The 22,281-nt window shown below is 47.0% G+C and overlaps 1 protein-coding gene across 2 annotated transcripts in view; it reads right to left on the bottom strand.

Annotated features, from left to right (window-relative positions):
* The window catches only part of AHCYL2 (adenosylhomocysteinase like 2), a 118,830-nt gene extending 97,422 nt beyond the window's left edge, over positions 1-21,408 (bottom strand). The window contains exons 1-2 of one of the 2 annotated variants that reach the window (XM_068944521.1): positions 21,260-21,408; positions 20,998-21,170 (exon numbers count right to left, since the gene is read on the bottom strand). In XM_068944521.1, the coding sequence (XP_068800622.1) occupies positions 20,998-21,129 (132 nt within the window). In that variant the 5' untranslated portion in view covers positions 21,130-21,170; positions 21,260-21,408. Of the gene's footprint in view, positions 1-20,997 lie in introns of both variants that reach the window. The other variant, XM_068944436.1, reaches the window with a different exon arrangement.
* Positions 21,409-22,281: the final 873 nt, after the last annotated feature.

The raw sequence follows: 22,281 nt of genomic DNA, 5'->3' as shown, positions 1-22,281 counted from the left end.
GCATCTGCTGCAGAGAGACCAGAAAATGTTTCAGCTTATTTATATTAAAAATAAAAAGTCAAGGAAAAACAAAGAGCAAAGCACAGAAAGTTCTTGGCATTTAGAGTTACCCAGCAGTATCTTTACTGCGGTACCAGATAACTAGCTTCCCAGCCCCAAAGCCTCCTGCGGACAGTGTCTGGGCACCACCTTCCCGTAATCCTCAAAGAGCATGAAACCCATAATAATTCTTCAATCAGTTCAGCAAAGCTGTCTACTACACAGCATATTTTAGAGGCTCTCGACTGTCGCAAAGAAGCTGGTTCCGTTTTAAGAGAGTACCACAGAAATTACATTTATAAGCAATACAATTCAGAACTTCCAAGTTAGAGAGTTACACTAGCCGCTTTCGTGGATTTTGAATAAGCTGGCTCTGCTTCCCCAAATACACAGTGCTTCCGCTACGGCTGTAACTCTCTTCTGATCATTGATTTCACAAAACAATAGCTAATTTAGAATTAATTGAACCACTTTTCAGCTGAGGGGCTGTTCCCTTTAAAACTCCAAAAATATCCTGCGTGGCACAAAGGACCCTGGAAGGGAGCAAGCTCGATGCTGCAGGGAACATGATCTTTGTTTCAGCAAACTTTCCACACCCAAGCACTCCCACGTATCCTCTCAGGATACGTTTACCCTCCCCTTGAACTCTTTGGATGTCCGGAAACGAGTCCTGAAGACCGCGTTGGGCCAGGGTTCATCAGGGACGGTGGAAGGGGACGGGTGTGAGAAGTGGTGGGCCAGCTGGCCAGGGTCCAGATAAAGTCAGAACAGGCAGGAAGCAATCTGGAGCGTGGAATAATTCAGCAGGGGGAAGAGGACACGGAAGCGTTTCAGGGGCCAAAGCTGGAGAGGCACAAAGAGTTACAGTGAGAAAGCCTGGTGAAGCGCTCCTAAAGCGTCAAGTGGATTACCACTGCCTCTATCCCGTAACTGCAAACGGTCCTCAAACAGCACTGCACAAATACAGGACAGAGCACATGACAAACATGCATTCACCTTACACCTGCTTCTCAGAGATAATTGTTATTGCCTCATTTTATAAGAGAAAGGTATAAACAGATAAAGTGATTTGCCCAAGGTGCCCAAGTATTTTAAGGCCTCCAGATATCAAGATACGTAAGTTCAGAGAGTCACGAGAAGATTTTTTTTCTTCCTCTCTTCCCTCTTTTTGAAAGTCTCTTCCCACCCCAGCAATTAGTGGAAAGTTCGCATCCTGAGCAACAGGAGTTTATATCCCTTACTTTTTTTTCCTCTGACATATGCATGAGAACACATGCTTGCACATCTAGTCTTAAATCACACTGAATTATAGACCACAGCAATATCTTTCCCGAGTTTCTTCCCATAGAGTTTCACAAGTCGGCTGGACAACACAGAAGCAAAAGGCTTTCGGCGCTGCCTTCAGGGCTCAAGAACAAGGCAGGAAAGCAGTAACTGAAGTGTTTTTGTGACAGCTTCCTTCCATTAGGAGCTGACACTTGAGCCCTTCTGTGCCTACTGCTGATGAAGAACGAACGATCCAGAGCAACTCCCTTGAAGTAATTCCTTTCACAAGACATACATCAATACAGTGATTTTGCTTTGCTTCTCTTCCCCCCCGCCCCCCTCCCCGGGCCAGAAAGTAACTTCTGCTTTCTAGAACAGCTTCTGCTATTTGGATGATTTGAAAGTTTCTGAAGGTCTGTAAACCTCTATACACGAGCAAGTCCTAATACGCAGTCAAATAGCCTTGCTCCAGCCTACACATACATAGGCTAACCACCAATAAGCCTTCTGGGCTCTCTTACATGTACTGCCTTTGTCTGATCTTGTTTGTTCGGTAACCACAGAAACAGTTCTGAAAACTAGATGAGCAGACACACAACCTTCAGGGACCAAAGCTTCAGGCTTTGTTTCCATTTAGAAAGACCCATTTGGCACCCGCTCATCTGCTCCTTTCTTTGTTCACACCCACCTGCGAAGCATGTACCTCTTAGACACGTCTCTTGTGCGCATTCCACGCGGTCAGAGCTGCCTTAAGGAAAAACGCTTCTTGTTTTCCTGCATGGTAGCTGCTGCAGCCCCCTCCTGAAGCCCTCCTGCACCAGCGCACGACTTCAGTGCCACTCAGACACCATAGCTTCAGATATAACCTTGTACTATTCTATAGCAGCATTTCTTTACCGGGACTCATTCAGGTATCATAAAACTGAAGCTGGTACATGAAAATTGCAGTACGGCATAGGCAAGAAATGCCATTAATAAAAGCCTGCTCCACTGTAACCACAGTTTTCCTTGCAGCCCAGCTCTTTAGACACCCATTACAAGCACAATGCTGCTCTCTACATTGGTTAAAGCGCAGACGGAAACCGCACACGTTCATCTACACTCATCTACATCTTTTTCCTCACTCCTTTTCTCAAAATCGTTCTCATTTTTGAAGACTCCCTGTAGACCCTTTCCAGTCTCCCTCCTCTTCCCTGCCAATGCAATTGCCTTATTCCTTTACACAACCCAGCAACTACTGTTAAAACAGTCTTTGCTACACAGATGGCTTTTCTGGACTTCTCCACTACCTCGCAAGCGATGGGGATTTAAGACAGGAATTTGAAGTGTAACTTGAAATGGGGTTTTTTGTTGTTGTTGTTCTTGTTTTTTTCTCTTTTTTACTCCCACTGCTCCGTCAGTTTGGACTGTATTCAATTTAAACACTGTGGGCTACAGTTTGTATGAAAGGTACATACACAATAAAAGTTTGTGTATAGGTGATAAAGGTTTCATTATCATGGGCTTATCGTGCCTTTACGCCCATCAGGAGCAGAGTTCCCCATGGAAGTACAACACGGGACCCCACACGACAGCGTCTCGACTCTTTGCGTTCGCAGCAAGGCCAGAGCCAGGAAGAACATCCTTCTCAGACGACTGCTTCCAACAAGTCATTTATTACTAAGGTACAGCAGACCAACACAGACGATCCCTAAAACATTTGTGCCCTACTTTGGCCACTAGAAAGTCAGAGCAGCTCGAGCCAGCAAGCGCGAGATACAGAACTGTCAAGGGTGGCAACCCGGGGGGAAAAAAAAATCCTCTTTTTTTCTCTTTTCTCCTTTCTTTCCTCCAGATATTGACCGAGACACAATTTAAGAGTTTGAAAACCAGCTGTTTCAGTCAAGGTAGAAAAGTAGCTCTTCCACAGGTGATAAACATTTTAAAATAGTTAACTGAGGAGTTACCAGCAAGGAATATTCAATGCAGGAAAGGAAGAGTGATTGAACAAGAACCGTTAAATGCATCAAGAGAAATCTCTGGGTAATTCATACAAACAACAGATTAAAAAAAAAATAATAATTAGAGCAAAGCTTTGGGTTTTGAAAACACAGCATAGCCTTAGAACAATTCAATACCCTAAGGTTTTCCTGAAAATTCATACAATAACTAGCTTTTTATCCCAGCTTTGACATTTAAGGATTTCTCTGACATTATACCACTGGAAAGCAGAGGAGCAGCACAGAGGAATAAAGATCTGAAGCAGCAGTTGCCAAACTCATCAAAATAACAGTACTGAACTGCACAGTTAATTCTGTGTATTTTTCTTTTACAAGAGGCAGAAGTTGGAATAATTAGCCTGAATTATAGGAACCGGCTCTCTGTGCAATCTAAAGGAAGCATTAACCAAGACGATAGCTATGCTCCACCACGGCAAACCTACAGCGGGCTCACATACGCACAGTCATGATTACTCAGAAAACGGATCTGGTATACATTCAGCTTTGCGCTCCAACAGCATCTGTACTCCAGAACTGAAATATTACAGAACGAAACATCCAAGTCCAAGGACAGGAGTTTGAGAGAGGTAACAGTTTCATGCTTTTTGGAGGAAAAATCTCTCCAGCCCCATACGAAGCAGGCGAGAACCGACGGGCAAGGCCAAAGACCCACAAAAGACGCGCTCAAAAGCTAGTATCGTCACCCTCAGCGCTGGGGTACTCAACAGCTTACATAACATCATGCTGCTGCGAAGGACAGAAATGAATGCAGCAAACGTGTACACATGGACACACACAGTCTCACTTCCCAAGGAAGCCTATTTTAATTATAATGGTTGCCACGGTTACTTTAATTCCATCACCGCTCCAAGTAGTCTCACAACTCAAACTCCACACTGCTAATCAGGAATCTTGCATAACATTAGCACTGAATAACCCAATTTAAACCAACTTAAAGCCTGGATTATTGTAGAGGATGTTGACGCAAATAGAAAAAGGAAAAAAAAATTGAAAAAAAATCCCTAAACCTGTTTTGTTCTGGGAGCTGCTTCTGCTGTATCTGCCCCCAATGAGGGCTGCGTTACTCTTTTCCTATGTAAGCTACGCATGAGATCAAGGCAGGCCAGAGCCAAAACTAAATGCTATTTTGTTTAGTTAAATATGTTCCCCTCAATTTTCTTACAAAGGAAAAATAAGGAAATTGCAATGATATCATATCAGGTTAAAGGTGCTGAAAGAATTGCTCGTAGTTAATGATTATTATTGGCGAATAAAAAGACGTGACCATCCTGGAACATCAAACATGAAAAGTTTGGCATAACTGTATACTAGCTGCAGGAAGAAGAGGTTTCAGAGTGCAAACTAAGTTTCTAATTTGACCACTGCCTACATCATATTTTGACTGGGAAAGTTCTGTGGAAAATATTCCTGTAATTTAAACACAGCTGTAACAAGCAAAGCCGACCTTTGTCTAGACAAAGAAACTCCCTCAAATCTATACTCAGGCTTCAGGTCTACAAAATTAGGTAAGGAGTAATAATTTAACTAGTTCCGAGGAAGAAATTAACAGTACACTGTACTATCCATACAAACTCAAACATCTCAGCAAATGACAAGCTAGATACCCAACGCATTAGGATGTAAGCGGCAAAAGAAATCTCTTCCCACTGAACACAGCCAGTTTGGATCCCTCCTCTGGAAATTTTGAAAGCAGGACTGCCTGAGACCACGAGGCACCAATCTCCTGGTCAATTATCAGGATACTAAAATCAAATATAGAATTTCTCCCTGTTAAAACATAAACGATTACCTCTTCTACCCTTAGTTTTTTCTCCCATAACCTTTGCTCTCAGGCATTTTTCATGCACCTACTCCCTGTCCACACATTACAGCGACTCTTTCCTTTGGCTGAAGGCTGCATCTTCGACCAGACCAGGCTATTCCGGTGTGCTCATTCAAAGGAAAAGGAAGCCGTCCCTGCCATTTTAGCATAATTTTCAGACTTGGTCTGGCACCAATATTTGAGTACAAAACTCACACACCATACATCAGACTCAGAAGGGAAGGGCTGTTTCTTCATCCACAAGGATTTAAGTCTGTACGGATGCTTTCCCCACATGCAGCAGGACGAAGCTATGTTTCTTATGCTGGGAAAGAGCGGAAGAGGTTACATTTCTCTTCCCCAAACTTCAGTGTCCAAATAACAGCATTCTTCTCAGACAGAAAAGCAGCAAAAAATCCAACTTCTAATGGTATCAGCTTTGGTGACTTACCCATTCCGCAGACTCTTTTTGTTAAGTTGCATACAATCTGGTATTAACTTAAAAACGATAGCACCAAGAGAAAATTGTCCACTGTTTCCAATACCCTGTTACAGACACAGTAGATACAGCTGGCCACATAACAAAACGTATACACCCTCCTCTGCTCCTGAAAAATTACGAGCACAGCCCTAACTGACTTACGCCTGGGAGCCCTTACGTGACATGGATTGCGCTGCGCTCTCAAGGCGCTCATTTGCCTTAATTCCTAAACACCGGACAACAGAGGCTTTCAGAAAGATTAGCTACTTCACAGTGTTCCACAAAATTGCATTTTCTACAGCACCTTCTAATTCAGTTGGATAAGGACGACTTCCTATCACATGGATCAAAAACTGCATAAACGACTGAATAAAATACCTTATCTTTCGATAAATACAGCACAGAGGTGACACCCAGAAGCCTCTGTTAGTAGACCCTGAAGATGAAATTAAAAAACACGTTTCTAGACTATGCTGATAGCACTAATTTGACAGGAGCTGCGACACCAGCAGCACTGGCAGGGTTATCCAGCAAAAGGGAGGACCCTGCCCTGGCAAGGGGATACAATAGCAGTTTAATAGACTTCCCCTCCCACAATTCTTGTATTGAAGCCTGATTTGTTCTGCTTTTATTGTGCTCATCTACAGATTATTTAAGCTCAGACAACCAAAATCAGAGGTAGCCTGGTATTCAGCACTTCTTCCACTAGTTATTTTGTTCCTTGGTTATTCTCTTCTCCAGAGTTTTTACCCAAAAATCACATTTATGTTAAGAAATAATGATTATTGCAGAAAAGCTAAGGTGGTAACAAAAATAGCCTCCCTCCCCCCCCGCCCCCCGCTGACCTTTCCATGTAAAGCTCAAAATAAGATTTTTCTGAGTACAACTATAGATATTTCAGCCATACTTAACAGCAGTTTTTTAAAAAAAAAAACTGCAGTCTAAAATGCCTTCATTCTAAGCTGTAGTTCTCTTATCATTAGTCTTAGTGGCAGCAGGTTAGATCACATCATCCATCAGAGCGCAAGAAATAGATCACAGTGGCACTAATAAAGCGGGAGCAGAGGAAACAGCTAATACTCTGGCAGAGCTCTGGCAAGCAGCAGCGCTTTGTTACCTGATAGCTTGGAATCTTTCATTTCTGGACACGAACAAAGTCACTTCTAGCTCTAAGAGGTAAGGCATTATGACTTCTAATATTTGATCCAAATACAGAAAAGGGAAGCCTGTTTGGAAGGATGTAAGAACTCGGATACTGACATAAGTTAATGCTTTATAAAAATAAAATGTTACTTGCTGTTTGGTCTTCATAGCAAACTCCTAGCCCAATACAGCTCGAAACAAAGATATTAGATCACTTGTGTCTTACTTTATATTCATATTAACAAGCTGTGGTCTCTTTGATCCAGAACCAAACCACTCCACAGGCACAGCTTTGGAGCAGGATGCTTTTCTGCAGGGTATTATACTACCAGAGCCTGGAGGAGGGTGGTGTTCTATCCAGAAGGGAAATGGCTGAATAAAAACGGACAGAGGGAACGCAGAAAGAGACAATATTAGCTGAGATTCCAGGCCTCCGGAGCTGCAATCCAAAACGATCGTATGAGAGAGCTGCACGTCCTCCTACCAAATCATGCACGTTTGTCCAGACCAGAATTTCAACCGCGCTGTCTACCCATCCCTCTCCAAACCAAGACCGTCAATCTCCATACTCCTTCAGTTTTAAACTCCTTATTAATTCCCTGATCTGCTCTACATCACCAGCAGTACTCATCTCCCAGATGTGAATTCCCATCAAACGCATCTCCTCATCTGTTTCTCCCGCCTTCACCCTACAGATCACAGAGACCCTGGCAGACATCCTCACCATGATTTCTACCAGCCCCTGGCCTGGCCTGCAGACTCCCGTATCCTAGCTCCTGCATCAAACAACCACATGCCAATGCAAATACTCAGAGCCAGATCCACCCTGAACATCTAGCACCAAGCACTCAAAAGCACTGCTGCTTCTTTCCTACAAGTTTACACGCTTTGACATAGCTGGTCAATCCGATTAGCACTTGGCACCCACAAAGTGGAAAAGCTCCACCTTCCCATCACACCAGCCACACATCTTCCCTCCACCGTCACCCCAAAGCCCATCAGGAAGAGGATGAAAATGGGCTAGTTAAAGGCAACAGCCAACAAGCTGCATGCTAAAGCAGCTTCCACCTCACCCTCCGGTAAGGGGTTTTAGCATATCAACAACCTGCCATTGTCAGGTTTTTGTTGGCATCACAATAAAGAATTTTAAGAGGGATAAATGGCAGCTTTGCAGATGATTACACCAGCCTCCTCCAGAGCACAAGAGGTAATATGGAAGAAGTGTTTTCAAGCAAGCATGCGTTTCTGTGCTAACAAATGTCTGGTGGAGTCAAGGATGATACTGGCTCATGGGCTTGCAAAGAGGAAGAGACCAAGAGACTGTGAAAAGATCTGAGAACACAAGTAAGTCCTTGGAGGAGTGGAGACATGGGAACTTGTGCATGGTTACAGAGAGAGCCACTGCATCACACCATCAGGAAAACTAACTTTGCAGCAGTATTCTAGAAAAGTCAGTAATGGAACAAGATGATATTTGTTAAGAACCAGATAAGAACAAGGTGACTAAAGAGGAAAGCCTGGACTGGCTTTTACCACACAATAGCCTTTCTAAAATCTCTCAGATGCTCCTCCCTTCTGAAGGGCGTGTGAAACCTGGACCTTGTCTGGAAGGAAGGAGGCAGAGTCCGCTAGCCAGAGTACGCTCTGGCGGCATCTTTGTAATCTTTGTGATCTCTTCCCTAAGAGGAGCCTTCTCCACTAACATTACCTATTCGAACCGAAAACGTAGCGTTTACACTCAGCTAAGCAAGGTCAAATAAGAGTACTAACTCTGGACTTCTTTAAGAGAAATAATTCTTTGACTCCTACCTCTACCAAAATGCCGAGGAACAACCTCGGTTCACTCTAAAGCTCCAGAAAGTAGTCCCTACTGTTTCCTTAAAAAGACCTGAAAATTATGCATTAATAACTAATCTAGTCTGACATACTAAAAAAGACATATCCACAATGAATGTTTGCTTCTGACAGCCTTGCTCCGCTCAGTTTTAAAGAATTAAACAACCTTTAATTTGTACAGAAATAACAAAAGCGGGAACAGGATCTGACACCAATTACAACAGTGTCTTGAGATTTACTTCATGTTTAGGTCAGCGTGATTCAGAGTAAAGACTAGTTCTAAAGATAATCCAGTTCTAACGATCTGCAGGCCAAAGGACAGACTGGAGTCAGCTTCTAAGTTCATGAAGAGAAAACAGAGCACCCGGGGACGATAATAATTAGTGTTATGGCCACCAACGCTGCCTGAGAGCCAGAAGACCAAGTGTCCAAACGCAGATCTTGGTACAGCTTACCTCTTGGACCAATCGGTTGGTTTCTCTTCCCCTCTCCCAGCTCATTTAAAATACAGCAGCACAACAGATCACTGCTGTATGCCTCGACTTTGAAAAGCAGCCTAGCAGAATACCAATTCTCAAATCAGTTAGTGCAAATGTCACCAAGTCCTGTGAACTTCTCACCTTCTCAGTACGCACAGCACATGGCAAAAGCAAGCATGCGCCTTGCAGTATAGAGGGCATGAAACAAACTGACAGTTCCCCAGCTATCTGCTTACGGCCTCTCAGTCTGTTCGCCTCAACTTGCCAAGGAGCTTATCATAGTCCAAAAAAATAATTACACAAAAATAAAACGTACACTCAGTATCTTTGAAATATTACTCCTTGCCTTCTGGCCTTTACTCTGGTTCATCTCCTCCAGAACCCGTTACTGCCTCAGAAGAAGCAAAGGAAAGACTGAACAAATAAAGAGAGCACACAAAACACTTTTATTTATATCACACTTTTAATCATGGGAATCCAAAGCATCTTTCTCAAAGTACGTGCTAAAAGTACATAAAAGTACTAATGCCTTACTGCACTTGAATCAAGCTTTCAAAAGAATCAACTACTTCCTATATTAACAGGAAACAAGAAGGATTTTCCTACTCTTAAATTAAATCTCAGGCGCTACCAGCAGATACCAAGACTGGAATGAGATCCAATGCATGTAAACAGTAGAAAATTATAGCATCTCAGTTTTACAAAAAGCCACTTCAATTAATACCTATCTGGTCTATGCGAAATGCTAGAATTATGGCTGTAACAGTGATCTCTCACCCCAAAATTTGAAAGTTGTTTTAAAATCCACATCAAACAATTCGTATTGTTTGCAGAATGAAATTACTTATCTTAGCCAACGCTGAAAAAAATCCAGGCAGATTTCCCCAGCTCCATAAACAAGAACACCAAATCTGAGTCAGCAAGCTTCTGGGCAACTGGAAGGGAAGCTTGCTGGCAACAGATTCCAGTGTGAAATGTAAGCTCTTTTCCTACATCGGTCTTTGAGTCATTTTTATGGGAACAGTCCATTCCCTGTTTTCCTCATGTAACATCAGCATTAAATGTTGATCATCTAATACTCTGTGGAATAAACAACTTCTACTATTCTAACATACTTGCTTTTGGAAGGAAGTTTGAAGCAGAGAGTGGTTCAGCAGTTCCGGGTACCCAACTCTTTTCTTCCAATCAACTCTCCTCCTCTTTCTGACGCACAAAAAAAAAATGTAACTGGCTACTTATTTAAGGCATAAAACCTCTGTCATGAGAAAAAATACCTAGAGTTCCAATATTACTTCCTCTGCAATTTAGAGTAAGGCACGCGCACAGCAGCATGCTAACGTTTTACATAGCAAAATGCTAAAAGCTTGTTGAAAGAATAGGCCAAGGCTGGAAAGCTGACCAAAAAGAGAGAATTCTAGAATTAGGGTTGATCACTCAGCCTGAAGTCACACTCCCTGCAAGCAAGCATGTGCACACGCACCCTTGCTTTCAGAAGAACCTGTCTCAATCAGCGGACAGAACGTAGTTTGAGGGTTGGATTTTGCTGATGTTTTGCAGCTTCCCAACAGGAGAAGCAAAGTGCACAGATAACGAGGCAAGAGGCTGCAAGAAGAAAAAGAGGTTCTGGTTAGGCAGTGAAATGCTGCCCTATATAATTAACTTCTGTAGTTTTCTCTGCCAAAGTACCTATAAGCAAGTCTACGCAGGCAGGTGCAGACAGACTGGAGCTTAAACTGGATGGACACAAGCCAGCTCTGGTCCAGAAGCTGCATAGCAGTAGCGTCAGCTCACGCAGAGTGCTGCGCTCATGCATCCCGGAGAGAGCAAGACATTAGGCGACTCATACCTGACCAATGCAGGATGGGCAGAGCAAACGCGGGTCTGCCTGCATCTGTTCAGGCACGTCTTAAGCAACGCGAGGCAAGACACCTTCAGCAAACTTTCCACATCTGGCCATTAACTGTAAGATCATGGGCTTTTCAATGCTCGTCATCCTGAACTGACAGAAATGCTGAGCACTCATGGCTGCAACTGAAGTCAGCGGGAACTATGCTTCAATAACCAGAGGGCTACTTAGCAGTGACAAGGTGTCTGGTCTGGAAAAAAGGTCAGACCTTCTTCGCTTCAGAGTATAAGCCCCAAATGCATTGACAAGCGATCTTAATTTCGGTGTACCTATACCCCAGCTGCAAAACTGAGATGAAGCAGTGTTATCCTGTAGAAGCAGAAAAATGCTCTGCAAAGCATTCCAGTGCTATTTTGAGCTTTTTAAGAGTGCAGAGGGATATTAATTCTAGGCCTTCACCTATCCTTGCTTATTCTAGAGCATTTCAATGTTACATATGCAAAAAAGCCCTTCATCTCAGACATGAAAAGAAAGTAAGCACGGCTATGTCATTCAATCCTCAGAGAAGTCCTTGCAAACGTCATTCACTTCAGGGAACTGTTCTGTTGGTCACTGCATCTTCTGGAAAGTCACAGGAAGCCTCTGCTCTCCATTTCGCTTGGGACATGCTTGTATATTTGTACTATAATACAAAATATATATATTTCAATACATATCCATATATTTATACATGTCTATTTTTCAATAAAAACACTCGAATAAATAAAAAGCAGTACCAGACTGCAGTGCAAACTGCATGAAAATTCACGGAGGAGCACTATAAATCAGGACACCGTTTTATCAGCTTCACGTAAACTGACGAGCAGGAAATGAGCACTTTTGATCAATCTGAGCATTCTTAATTCAACGAGTTGTTTTGGGGAAGAACACCGATTAAATGAGCTGCGGCTACAAAAATATGAAGTTTCCAAGTTATGCTAGGAAGTCAGTAGTTCATTATATCAACAGCGCTATGTGCAAGGCTGCATTTCTATTGTGCTCTAGTAATAATAGTTGCATAGGTTTTGATGCGGAACATGCCAAACCAACATACTTAGATAATGTTGGCCTCCCCAAAATACAACTAGAACCAATATATAAATATATGTTTTCCAGAGGTACTCAGCACAGAGCTAGCGGGCACAAGCACGACAACAATTTACTGCTACAAGGCCTTAGGCAGGGAAATGGTCAGCTGAGAAGTGTTCTCGGAAAAAATTAAAATAAAAAAAAAAGTTTTAAAATCTTTAACCTCAAATCATTCAAACATCTTCAAAGATCCCTGAAGAATCTCTATTTCAGGCTCCTCAGTTTTATTTGCTTACTTGCTGACTCGTCCCATTTCAGAGTTCAGATTAAGTTGAAAGCCCAGAAGGATTTCATTTAAAGCCGGGACACATGTACTGAATTTAGGTTTGCAGAATCTGGCTTTGTCCTCAATATACCTGTGAACAGCTAGTAGAGAATTTATTCACTGCTGCACAATACAAATCAGAAAACAGAGTTTACTGAACTTTCACTACTTTTTATCTCACTTCAATATTTCATCTGAATCTCAACAAGACTACTCCTAACGGAGGACCGGATTGCTCTTGGCACTAAGCACAAACAATTCTGCACTTCTACTGATGCAGGTGGGATTCAGACCTGCAAACTAGTGACTGACTGACAGCTACTACTTCCACGAAAGCCTGGTTTTAAGACTCCTGAGCACGATGTTCGTCCTTACAAACTTTCTATTTAAAAAGACCCTACACTGATACTGGTGACCCTCTCAGAAGAAAGGAAGCCATTAACTTCAGTATGGTTTCTCTAAGCTGAAATTGAGGCATTGCATTGGGAAGTTTTTGCTACCCTGCCTCTAACTGCACAGCCTGAACATAGTGAATTTCATGCAAGGAAGATTTAAAGCTCAATTTATCTCTTATCCTTGATTTTTCATTTTTTTTTCCTCGTCAGTTTTTCATTCTTTTGAAGCCCTAGAACCTACCAGTTTTGCCGGGACTTAAAGCAAGCAGCTTCCAATACTTTTCTTTAGAGGCTGGGCCTTATATTTCAGGCTGCCTCTCTTCCATTCATCATTCAGATTCTGTAACTCTGTCCTCCTTTTAATTCAAAACATCTTAGGTTCCCAAGTTTCGATCCATTTGTCTATTGCTCGTGTCTCTGCCTAAGAATTTAGGAGTACATCAGCCATAGTACTTCAAGGAGGACGTTTCCCTCATATGACCAAGATTCTAATCTTGGCACCCTGGCTTGCATCTGCACCGCTTAAAGAGCAAAGAAGAAAATGAACTGGACACTTGTCGTACCCCACCACTGCTGTAACTCTACACACCATTTGGAGTAAATCTCTTCGTTCAATCTTTTATATTCTTCAATTTTCCCAGTACTACAGGTCACTCATTCATATGGAGAAATCTACCTAGTATCTCTCAACTACCTCACTCATTTCTTTCGCCTTAGTTTACCTCCGTGTCTTCCTGGTTTGAGTTAAATCATTACATTGGTTCACAATTCACTAGACAGAGTTAAAAAGATAGCCTAAAAGGTCAAATATCGCTCCCAAAGTCATAATTGCTTTACTTTGCTCATCTTTCAAGTGTCAAGTCAGGGCCAAAGCTAAGACTGAGCTTTTAATTGCTTTTAAATTCAAATACCAAGTTGCTGACCCTCCGGCAAAGATACAAAGATCTTTGTGTGTTTCAACATTTATTTACCTGAGAAAGCAATTGAGGTACAGTCATTCAGCCTCTTGGCAAAATGCCAGTTGGCCATTCCAAATTACAAGATTTGAGGTCCCTTCAACCACACCCCATATAAAACATTATTGTATTTTATAGTGTGCCATTTACTTGTCTTCACAGCTATTATTTTTCCAGCACTTCTTTGCCAATCTTCTTTTATCTTCTTTTCTTTTATAGAGGCTCCTTGCCAAAGGTGGAAGTATTGATCTTTCTGCTTACTTCCAAGCAGTCATATACAAAGCACCTTCTAAAATTAAACTCTGCACATCCACACAGAGATAGACCCAAGAGTATTACAGGTAATGAAAGAATATGGTCTCCAACGATAAGATTTTACTAAATAGCATTCAAACCACACTCATTATGAGTAGCACTTGGGAATTCAGCCTTAGGGGAAACATTTATTACCTAGCATAAATGATCGCTATGGATTAGAGTGCAACCGAGGAAACAGAAAACCAACATGCGAGCAAGTAAGACATTCGGAATAGAGCACAGACCTTCTAAAAATCCCTCTGTTCAACCAAACGACATGAGAACATCACAAGGAATTCACGCACATGTACAAGGAGAAAGCTCCATTTCCATCCCAGGCAACAAAATCTCCTGGGAGCCAAGGTCAGAATCATCATTTAGACAAGCCACATGAGGGTCATTTACAGTCTTAGCGGAGTCGGACCTCCCCTTGCAGCTCACAGTCAGGTGATGTGCCAGCCTAGTGAGCACCAGGCATTTACTTTGATGTAATTGCTTAACTGAAGAATTTTACAGTTAAGGAGTTTTAGAATGATTGTACTCAACCAGGGAGACTACAGGATGATGTGCACCTTGTTACTGCGTACACATCTACGCCCTGCTTTTTCTGCTTTAGGCACCTTTAGCCCACAGACAAAAGCCACAGCTTTTTACAGCAGTGGGTAACGCAGAGGCGGCGTAGCCCTGGAAAAGCAAGCTGCGTTCTGTTCTAGCCCACTAAATGAATCAACAGGACTGGCAAATCAGCGAATCAACCAGTTCCAACTCCAAAACCTCTGTTTTAATAGCGTCAGGAAGCAGAAAACACAGCTTGGCGTTCAAGTAGCAAGCTGTGCTTTCAGCATTGAGAGTTTGGGACAAAAAAAGTAACCTTCTGTTTTGTAAATTGGTATATACATAACATAAAACTTTGCAACTGTACAGTTCCTTTCATTTGAACTTCTCGGTATGGTTCATAAACGTTTAATAAACCTTACTTGTCAAGTAGTTAAGAAGAATTAAACCGAGAAGTACATCTGTTTAAGTACATGTTCTCCCAGCTAAAGAAAGAGGGGTGCAGAGTTGTCATTATAAGCCTAAGACCACCCAGCTAATCAATTCGGGAGTCTTGAATCACAGCGCCTTACTTGAGCCGGCCTCCCACACCACGCTTATTAATGACAACGTTCCCAAAGCGCTGTGACTTTTGGAAACTTCGATTTAGGAAGGCCCACAAAGCACCCCCTCAGAAATAATACAAAATGTGAGTGACCACCCCCCCACCAAAGTCAATGAGTGATCATCTAATCATCGAAACACCATTAAAAATTTAAATTTAAGACTGTAAACAGTTCGCGTGACTCAGGGCTTTGACTCACATTCACAGATAAGTTTAGCCCAGGACACCTGAAACTGTTACTCAGCCGTATGCCTCACCCCACTCCGGGAGCAGGGACGGCAGAACAAAACATGCATCTACTGAGTCACCTCAAAAGGGAGCCTAAAAAACTGCAAGCAGTTTCCAGTTACATTAGCGTGCTGGCAACAGCCACTCTGGGCGCAGACGCACCGAGCGAGCGAGCCGATTTAACATCTAGCTGCTGCTGCTGAAAAGGGGCTGCTCCATCCTTCGCAGCTCCTCGAACATGCTCCCCTGCACCATTACCGGCTCTTGCCTGACCCCGTTTTGAGAATTAACTCAGGGAATTAAACCAACAGAAAACTAACCTAACTAAAGGCACGTAATTTTCTGCAGTTTTAGCTGCGTATATACCACGTAAAGCTCACAACCGTATTCATTAGTCAGCTGTAAAAGTCAAGTCCAATGTAATCTCAGAACTGAGGTCTTCCGGCCATTTTTGAGAGTTCAGATCTACAGCAGGAAACCCAAGATAACAAACAAGACAGTGGTTACAAAGATCTTCACGTAGCTCTGATGGGAACCACGAAGACAAAACACCAAGGAGCAGTGCGCTCGATTCTGCCCTCTGCGTGTCTAGGAGTGCCCTCTCGTAGTGCTTCTTCTATGAGCAGGTGCGAAAGAGTTTGTATAGTCCTGATTCTACAGCAACTGCGATGTTGTAACAAAATGCACCAATCAACTTAAGGAATCAATACGAACTCGCAAAACTGTTGCCAATCCAGGCACATCTACTGTCCATACTCTATCCAGATAATAAAATGAATTAGCCCATCCGAGGGAACATGCAGGCATAACTAAAATTTGTCAAGTCCAAACCAATACAAAAAGCAGTTTTAAAACAGAGTGGTACTAAGGGAAAAAGCAGCCGTGGCTATTTGCCAGGAACTCTGCGCTTATAATAATACTATGAAATAAGCATTTACTCACACGATACTTTAAGAACGCATACCAGAATTTCAGTATAGATGAGGAAAAATAAAAAAAGCACTTTTAATACATAAACTGCTCAAGAACAAAACTACACAGAGTTTTTAGGGTTGATCTTGTCCACAAACAAAATAAACTGTAGTTTTTAAAGTGTATGCACTAGCATTTTAATATAATCTTGCTTATATATTTTAAATAGATCTTTACTTCAGGTACTAAAGCAAAGTTCTACTGGATATCAACTCAAATTTGTATCCGCTTGTTTTAGATTTGTTTTTGCGCTAAGCTCTTCTTCAACAGACGCTTAAGCTACGTGTGCCCAATTTTTCAATCGCAGGATTGGGAACAACTTCACGCCTACCAAATCTGGTGTTTTATTTAAATAACATCGCTTCCTAAGAAAGCGAGGAAAGGGCTCTGGATTTGTAAATCTGGTAAAATAAATGCCTCACACCGTCTCAGTCTCTGGAGCACGCACACATACTGAAGTCACTGGAAAGCAACAGTATGGAAAGGAGAGAAGGAACAGCATGTACTCCCAGCTATCCTCAATCAACACATCTCACTTCCTTTAGCAACCAGACAGATTGTCAGCTCCTAAACAAACTCATCACCCAAAGCAATGGGAGCCAGTCGGGGAGTTTTGCCACTCCGTGCGTTTACTGGCTGTTCCTCCTGCATCCAGATTTCTCCCGAGAACCTGGCATCCTTTGTTCCTTGCGTAAGGCACCCTCTGCGGAGTTTAGAAGTAGCCAGAGAGAATGATGCAGATTCTTTGAGCTGTTTTGGTAAACGACCCCATCACCCACCATCAATACTCCCCTTCCCTCCTAAAAGACTTAGTGATGCAAATGTGTCACTTCCCAATAAAAGATCTAACACTATGTTTCTCTCGCCAGAGACAAGCTGGACTTCAGGAGGGGGAGCGGGGGGGGGGGGGGAAGCTGTCTTACATCAACAAAAAAAGAAAGGAGGAGGGAGATTTTAGAGGAAAACCTACACTTGAGAAGAAACATGGATACCTTGAAGGCCTCTAAAAATAGAGAGATGAGATTAGGATGTCAAATGGAAGGGGCTCCAGACACATCACGGGTGTTCACAGGTTACATGTGGACACAGATACTCGGGGATATCTCTTCAGGATGAAGACAGGGGGCCACCTACAGATCAGTCCTCCTCAGAAGGAAGGGAAAAGTGATTCAGCAGCTTGTGCTTCAAGAGACCAACGTGGAAAATCAGGGCCCTCACGCACTAGGGACGCTACCATGGAACCGGCCACGTGAAAAGCCAAGAGGAAGCTTTGCAGGAAGACACAGCACGAGGCCTCAGCCAAGCACCTTGCAGGAACTGTGAGCTTTCTCATGAGGACAGGAACTTCTTCCCATGGAGCTTTTGGGGGAGAAGGGAGGGTGTTGAGAAGATGGAGACGCTTGACTTGGGAGGGAGGACTCTCTTTAGAGGGATGAACTGCCTCTTCTTTTGTTTCTAAAGGGACAGAAGTCACAAGCTTAGGGGAAAAATCGTGGAGATCCTTTACCTAGGAACTGAACTCCCCCCACCAGGGTTTTCCAAGGAGGACGCAGGAGCCCTTGACTCAGACTCTCTCCTCTTGCCTTACAGGCATGTGTTCCCTTCCATGGAGTCTCTAGGAGGCAATCCTGCTTCAGGGAAGCCACACAAGAGGCCTACATTAGGGAGATGAATTCCCTCCTCCTAGGGCTTCTGAATGAATTAGGGATACAATGCAAAAGGGTGGAAGTCCAGCAGTATATGGATGAAGTCTGCAACCTGAACTTTCACAAGTAAGGAGATTCTTCATAGCAGGGAGTTCCCTGCATTCCCCAAGAGGTTCCTGCACCATGGGGGAAAAACCCTCTCCTGAGATTTCTGAAGGGGAGGACACAGGGCAAACTGAGATTGCCCCTACTGAGGGAAACGTGTGCTTCTCTACATGCATCCATGGAGGGGGCTATGTGTGCACAGCTGTGTCTATAGGGGAGCACATGTATCCCTCCGTGTGGAGGACATCTATATACGAGAGGGTGTCCACAGGCACAGCCACCCAAGGGGCACGAATGTGCGTGGATTTATCTAGGTGAATAGGGCAGACAGCATGTCTGGGTGCATCTGTATGTGGACGTTGCTATGGCCGTAGTCCTTCGTATGCTCTCTGTGCAGGTGTCTGAACGCGTTTGGGTCTGTGAGGGTATCTACATCTGGCTGGCTGGGTGTGAGCAGATGTGCAAGGGTGCAAAGGCATGTCTGAGCGCACAGGCATACGTGCGCCTGTATACATTAAAGTGTTTCTGTGCACATATGGGGGCACTCAGTGGGTAAAGGTGTGACTTAATGTTTACATACACATCCATGTCAGTGTTTGTACATATACACGTGTGTATGCACACCTGTATGCACACGTGTATACTCACAGACACACGTGCACCTGTTTGCATCCCTACAGGCACATAACTATGTATACCTGCAGCTATACATCCCCTGTGTGTACAGGTATGTCTTCACACACCTATGTGTGTGCCTGCATACGTACCAGCGTGCATTACGTAAGCGCGCATGTCTACCTCTGTACCTGCGTACTTACCTCCACACGCGTGTGGTTTTATATAAACAAGTGGATGTACGCCGATGGATACGGTTATGCCTGGGTATTCTGAGAGCGTGGGTATACCACCGTGTAAGTACACAGCCGTTTGTGAATGTGTGCGCACCCAGCTATGGGTGCCCTGTACGTGCATACGTACCTCGGGGGTGCCCATACCTCAAGAGCACGTAGCTACGCGTGCATATCTAGAGGGCCGCGCTTGGCTGTGTAACTATGGGGTGCACACCCGTGGGGCAGACGTGCACCGGGGCACATACTCACAGGGCAAGCACACCTCAAGGTGAAGCCAGAGGCTGTGCACGCGTGTATCCAGCACATCTGCTGGGAACACCCGATTACCCCTCGCCTACTAACGGGACGGGCGTGCGTTTTCACCTGACGCGCGTCCGTGTCTCCAAGTGAGCGCGCGCCCAGGGCATAACCCCAGGGACCTGAACTTGACGCACTCCCGCACGCTCGGCGGAGCACGTGCCTGACGCACACCCAGGCACAAGCGTATCGAGCAAACACCCACACACCTGGGTGTGCAAGAGCGTGGTGTACGTGTACCCACTGAGTACCTACTCCCTCCGGTGGGATGACCGTACAACTAAGCACGCCCAGGGCAGGCACACGCTGGTCACACGTGAACTCAGTGTGCACCCAACACGCACCCACGGGGCAGCACCTCCCCACACACGTCCCCAACACGTGACCCCGGGGCAGCACCCCACAGCCATGTGTGTCCCCAACACACACCCCACATGTCCCCAAGATGCAACCCTGGGGCAGCACCCCACAGCCATGTGTGTCCCCAACACACATCCCACACGTGTCCCCAAGATGCAACCCTGGGGCAGCACCCCACAGTCGCATGTGTCCCCAACACACACCCCGCACGTGTCTCTGACACACATCCCACAGCCATACATGTCTCCAACGTACACCCCGCACCATGGCATGTCCCCAACTCACAAGCCCAGGGCAGCACCCCACGGTCACACATGTCCCCAACATGCACCCCACACCACGTGAATCCCTGACATACAACCCCAAGGCAGAGCCCCACAGCCACGTGTCCCTGACACGTGTATCCCTTTAGCACTGCCCCACGCCACACACAGCCCCAACACGCACCCCACACCACACACGTCCCTGACACACAACCAGGGGGCAGCACCCCACAACCACACGTGTCCCCCAGCACACACCCCACACGTCCCCGACACACAACCCGGGGGCAGCACCCCACAACCACACGTGTCCCCCAGCACACACTCCACACCACACACATCCCCGACACAACCCGGGGGCAGCACCCCACAACCACGCGTGTCCCCCAGCACACACCCCACACCACACACGTCCCCGACACACAACCCGGGGGCAGCACCCCACAGCCACGCGTGTCCCCCAGCACACACTCCACGCCACGCACGTCCCCGACACACAACCCGGGGGCAGCACCCCACAGCCACGCGTGTCCCCAGCCCCACACCACGCACGTCCCCGCCACGCAACCCGGGGGCAGCACCCCACAGCCACGCGTGTCCCCAGCACACACTCCACACCACGCACGTCCCTGACACACAACCAGGGGGCAGCACCCCACAGCCACACGTGTCCCCCAGCACACACCCCACACCACGCACATCCCCGACACACAACCCGGGGCAGCACCCCACACCCACGCATGTCCCCAGCCCCACGCCACGCACGTCCCCGACACACAACCCGGGGACAGCACCCCACACCCACGCGTGTCCCCCAGCACACACTCCACACCACGCACGTCCCTGACACACAACCAGGGGGCAGCACCCCACAGCCACGCGTGTCCCCAGCACACACTCCACACCACGCACATCCCCGACACACAACCCGGGGACAGCACCCCACACCCACGCGTGTCCCCCAGCACACACCCCACACCACGCACGTCCCCGACACACAACCTGGGGGCAGCACCCCACAGCCACGCGTGTCCCTAGTCCCACGCCACGCACGTCCCCGCCACGCCACCCAGGGCAGCGCCCCGAGGCCACGCGCGCCACCCCCCACGCCGCGCGTGTCCCCCTCCCCCTCCCCGCCGCGGCGGGGCGCCCCTCCCCTCCCCCCCCCCTCCCCCGGCCGGTACCTTCTTGACGGTGCGCGGCGCCTCGGTGACGGTGCCGTCGGGGCTGACGAGCGCCTCGGCCGCGGTGCCGCTGCCGCCGTCGCCGCCGTCGCGGTGCCGGTGCTGGGGGTGATGCGGGTCGCTCCGCTTCATGGCCGAAGCCTGCGGCACCTTGGCGCCAGCGGCGGCGGCGGCTGACAGACCCGGGCAGCCGCCGCTCAGCGGAGGCCGCTCCGCGCCGCACGACGCCGCCGCCGCCGCCGCCTCACGCTCGGCCGGTAGCGGGCAGGCGGCCCCCGGCTCGGCGCAGGGCGGCCCGGCCGCCGCCGCCTTGTCCATGGGGCCGCTCAGCTCCTTCAGCTCCACGGCGGGGGCCGCCACCTGCACCGACATCGCCGCCGCCGCCGCCGCCTCCCTCCTCAGGGACCGCCCGTCGCCGCCGCCCCCTCAGCCGCCGCCGCGCGGCGCCGCCCGCGGGGCATCACGGGACCTGCAGTCCGCCCGCCCTCCCCCCCTCGCACTACAACTCCCGGCGGCCCCCGCGCCGCCGCACTCCCCCCTCCCCGCACTACAACTCCCGGCGGCCTCCGCGCCGCCTCCCGCTCCCGCCGCGGGGGCCGCCGGGAAGTGTAGTCCTGGCGGGGAGAGGCGCGCGCGCCGCCCCGCGTTCCCACGCGCTCCCACGGCGTTCCCACGCGTTCCCGCGGCGCTCCCGCGGCGTTCCCACGCGCTCCCGCGGCGCTCCCGCGGCGTTCGTGGCCAAACTAACCAAACGCAGTTAAAAAATAAAAATAAATTTAAAAAAACCCAGCGTTTTTCCAAGTCCACCACTTCAGGACGGAGCCTGTTGCGGAAGGGAGCCTCAAAGCCCTCCCTCGGCTCGTTGCCCTGGTCACGGGGATGCAACGCGCCGGCCGCAGCGCCAAGCCGAGGAGGGGAGAACGCCTCCGCTTCGCCCCCTCTAAGGCCGCTTCCCTGCGGACGCACCGGGCACGCAACGCGCGGCTTCCCCGGCTCGCTTCTGCCCGCGCCGAAAGCGCCGTCTCGGGGCAGGTTGCGGGCGCCGAGGGGCCCGTTCCCGCCGGCCGCCGGGAAGAAAGGGGGAAAAAAGAGATTTACACGGAAGCGTTTCATTCTCCAGGGCTCCCTAACGCCCGACGTAAGCCAACGGACGGCTACAGACACAGTCGTCATGAGATATATACACACATACATATATATAAAACTCCAACCCAGAAGCCAGTACCACCCTGCAGCGTTACACATCCGGTAACCGCGGCTCTTCCAACGGCGCCGACCGCCGCG

This window comes from Struthio camelus, chromosome 1 (assembly GCF_040807025.1).
Source record: "Struthio camelus isolate bStrCam1 chromosome 1, bStrCam1.hap1, whole genome shotgun sequence".
Lineage (NCBI taxonomy): Eukaryota > Metazoa > Chordata > Aves > Struthioniformes > Struthionidae > Struthio > Struthio camelus.
The sequence above is the reverse complement of the archived record's forward strand: the minus strand, read 5'-3'. Positions and strand labels throughout refer to the sequence as shown.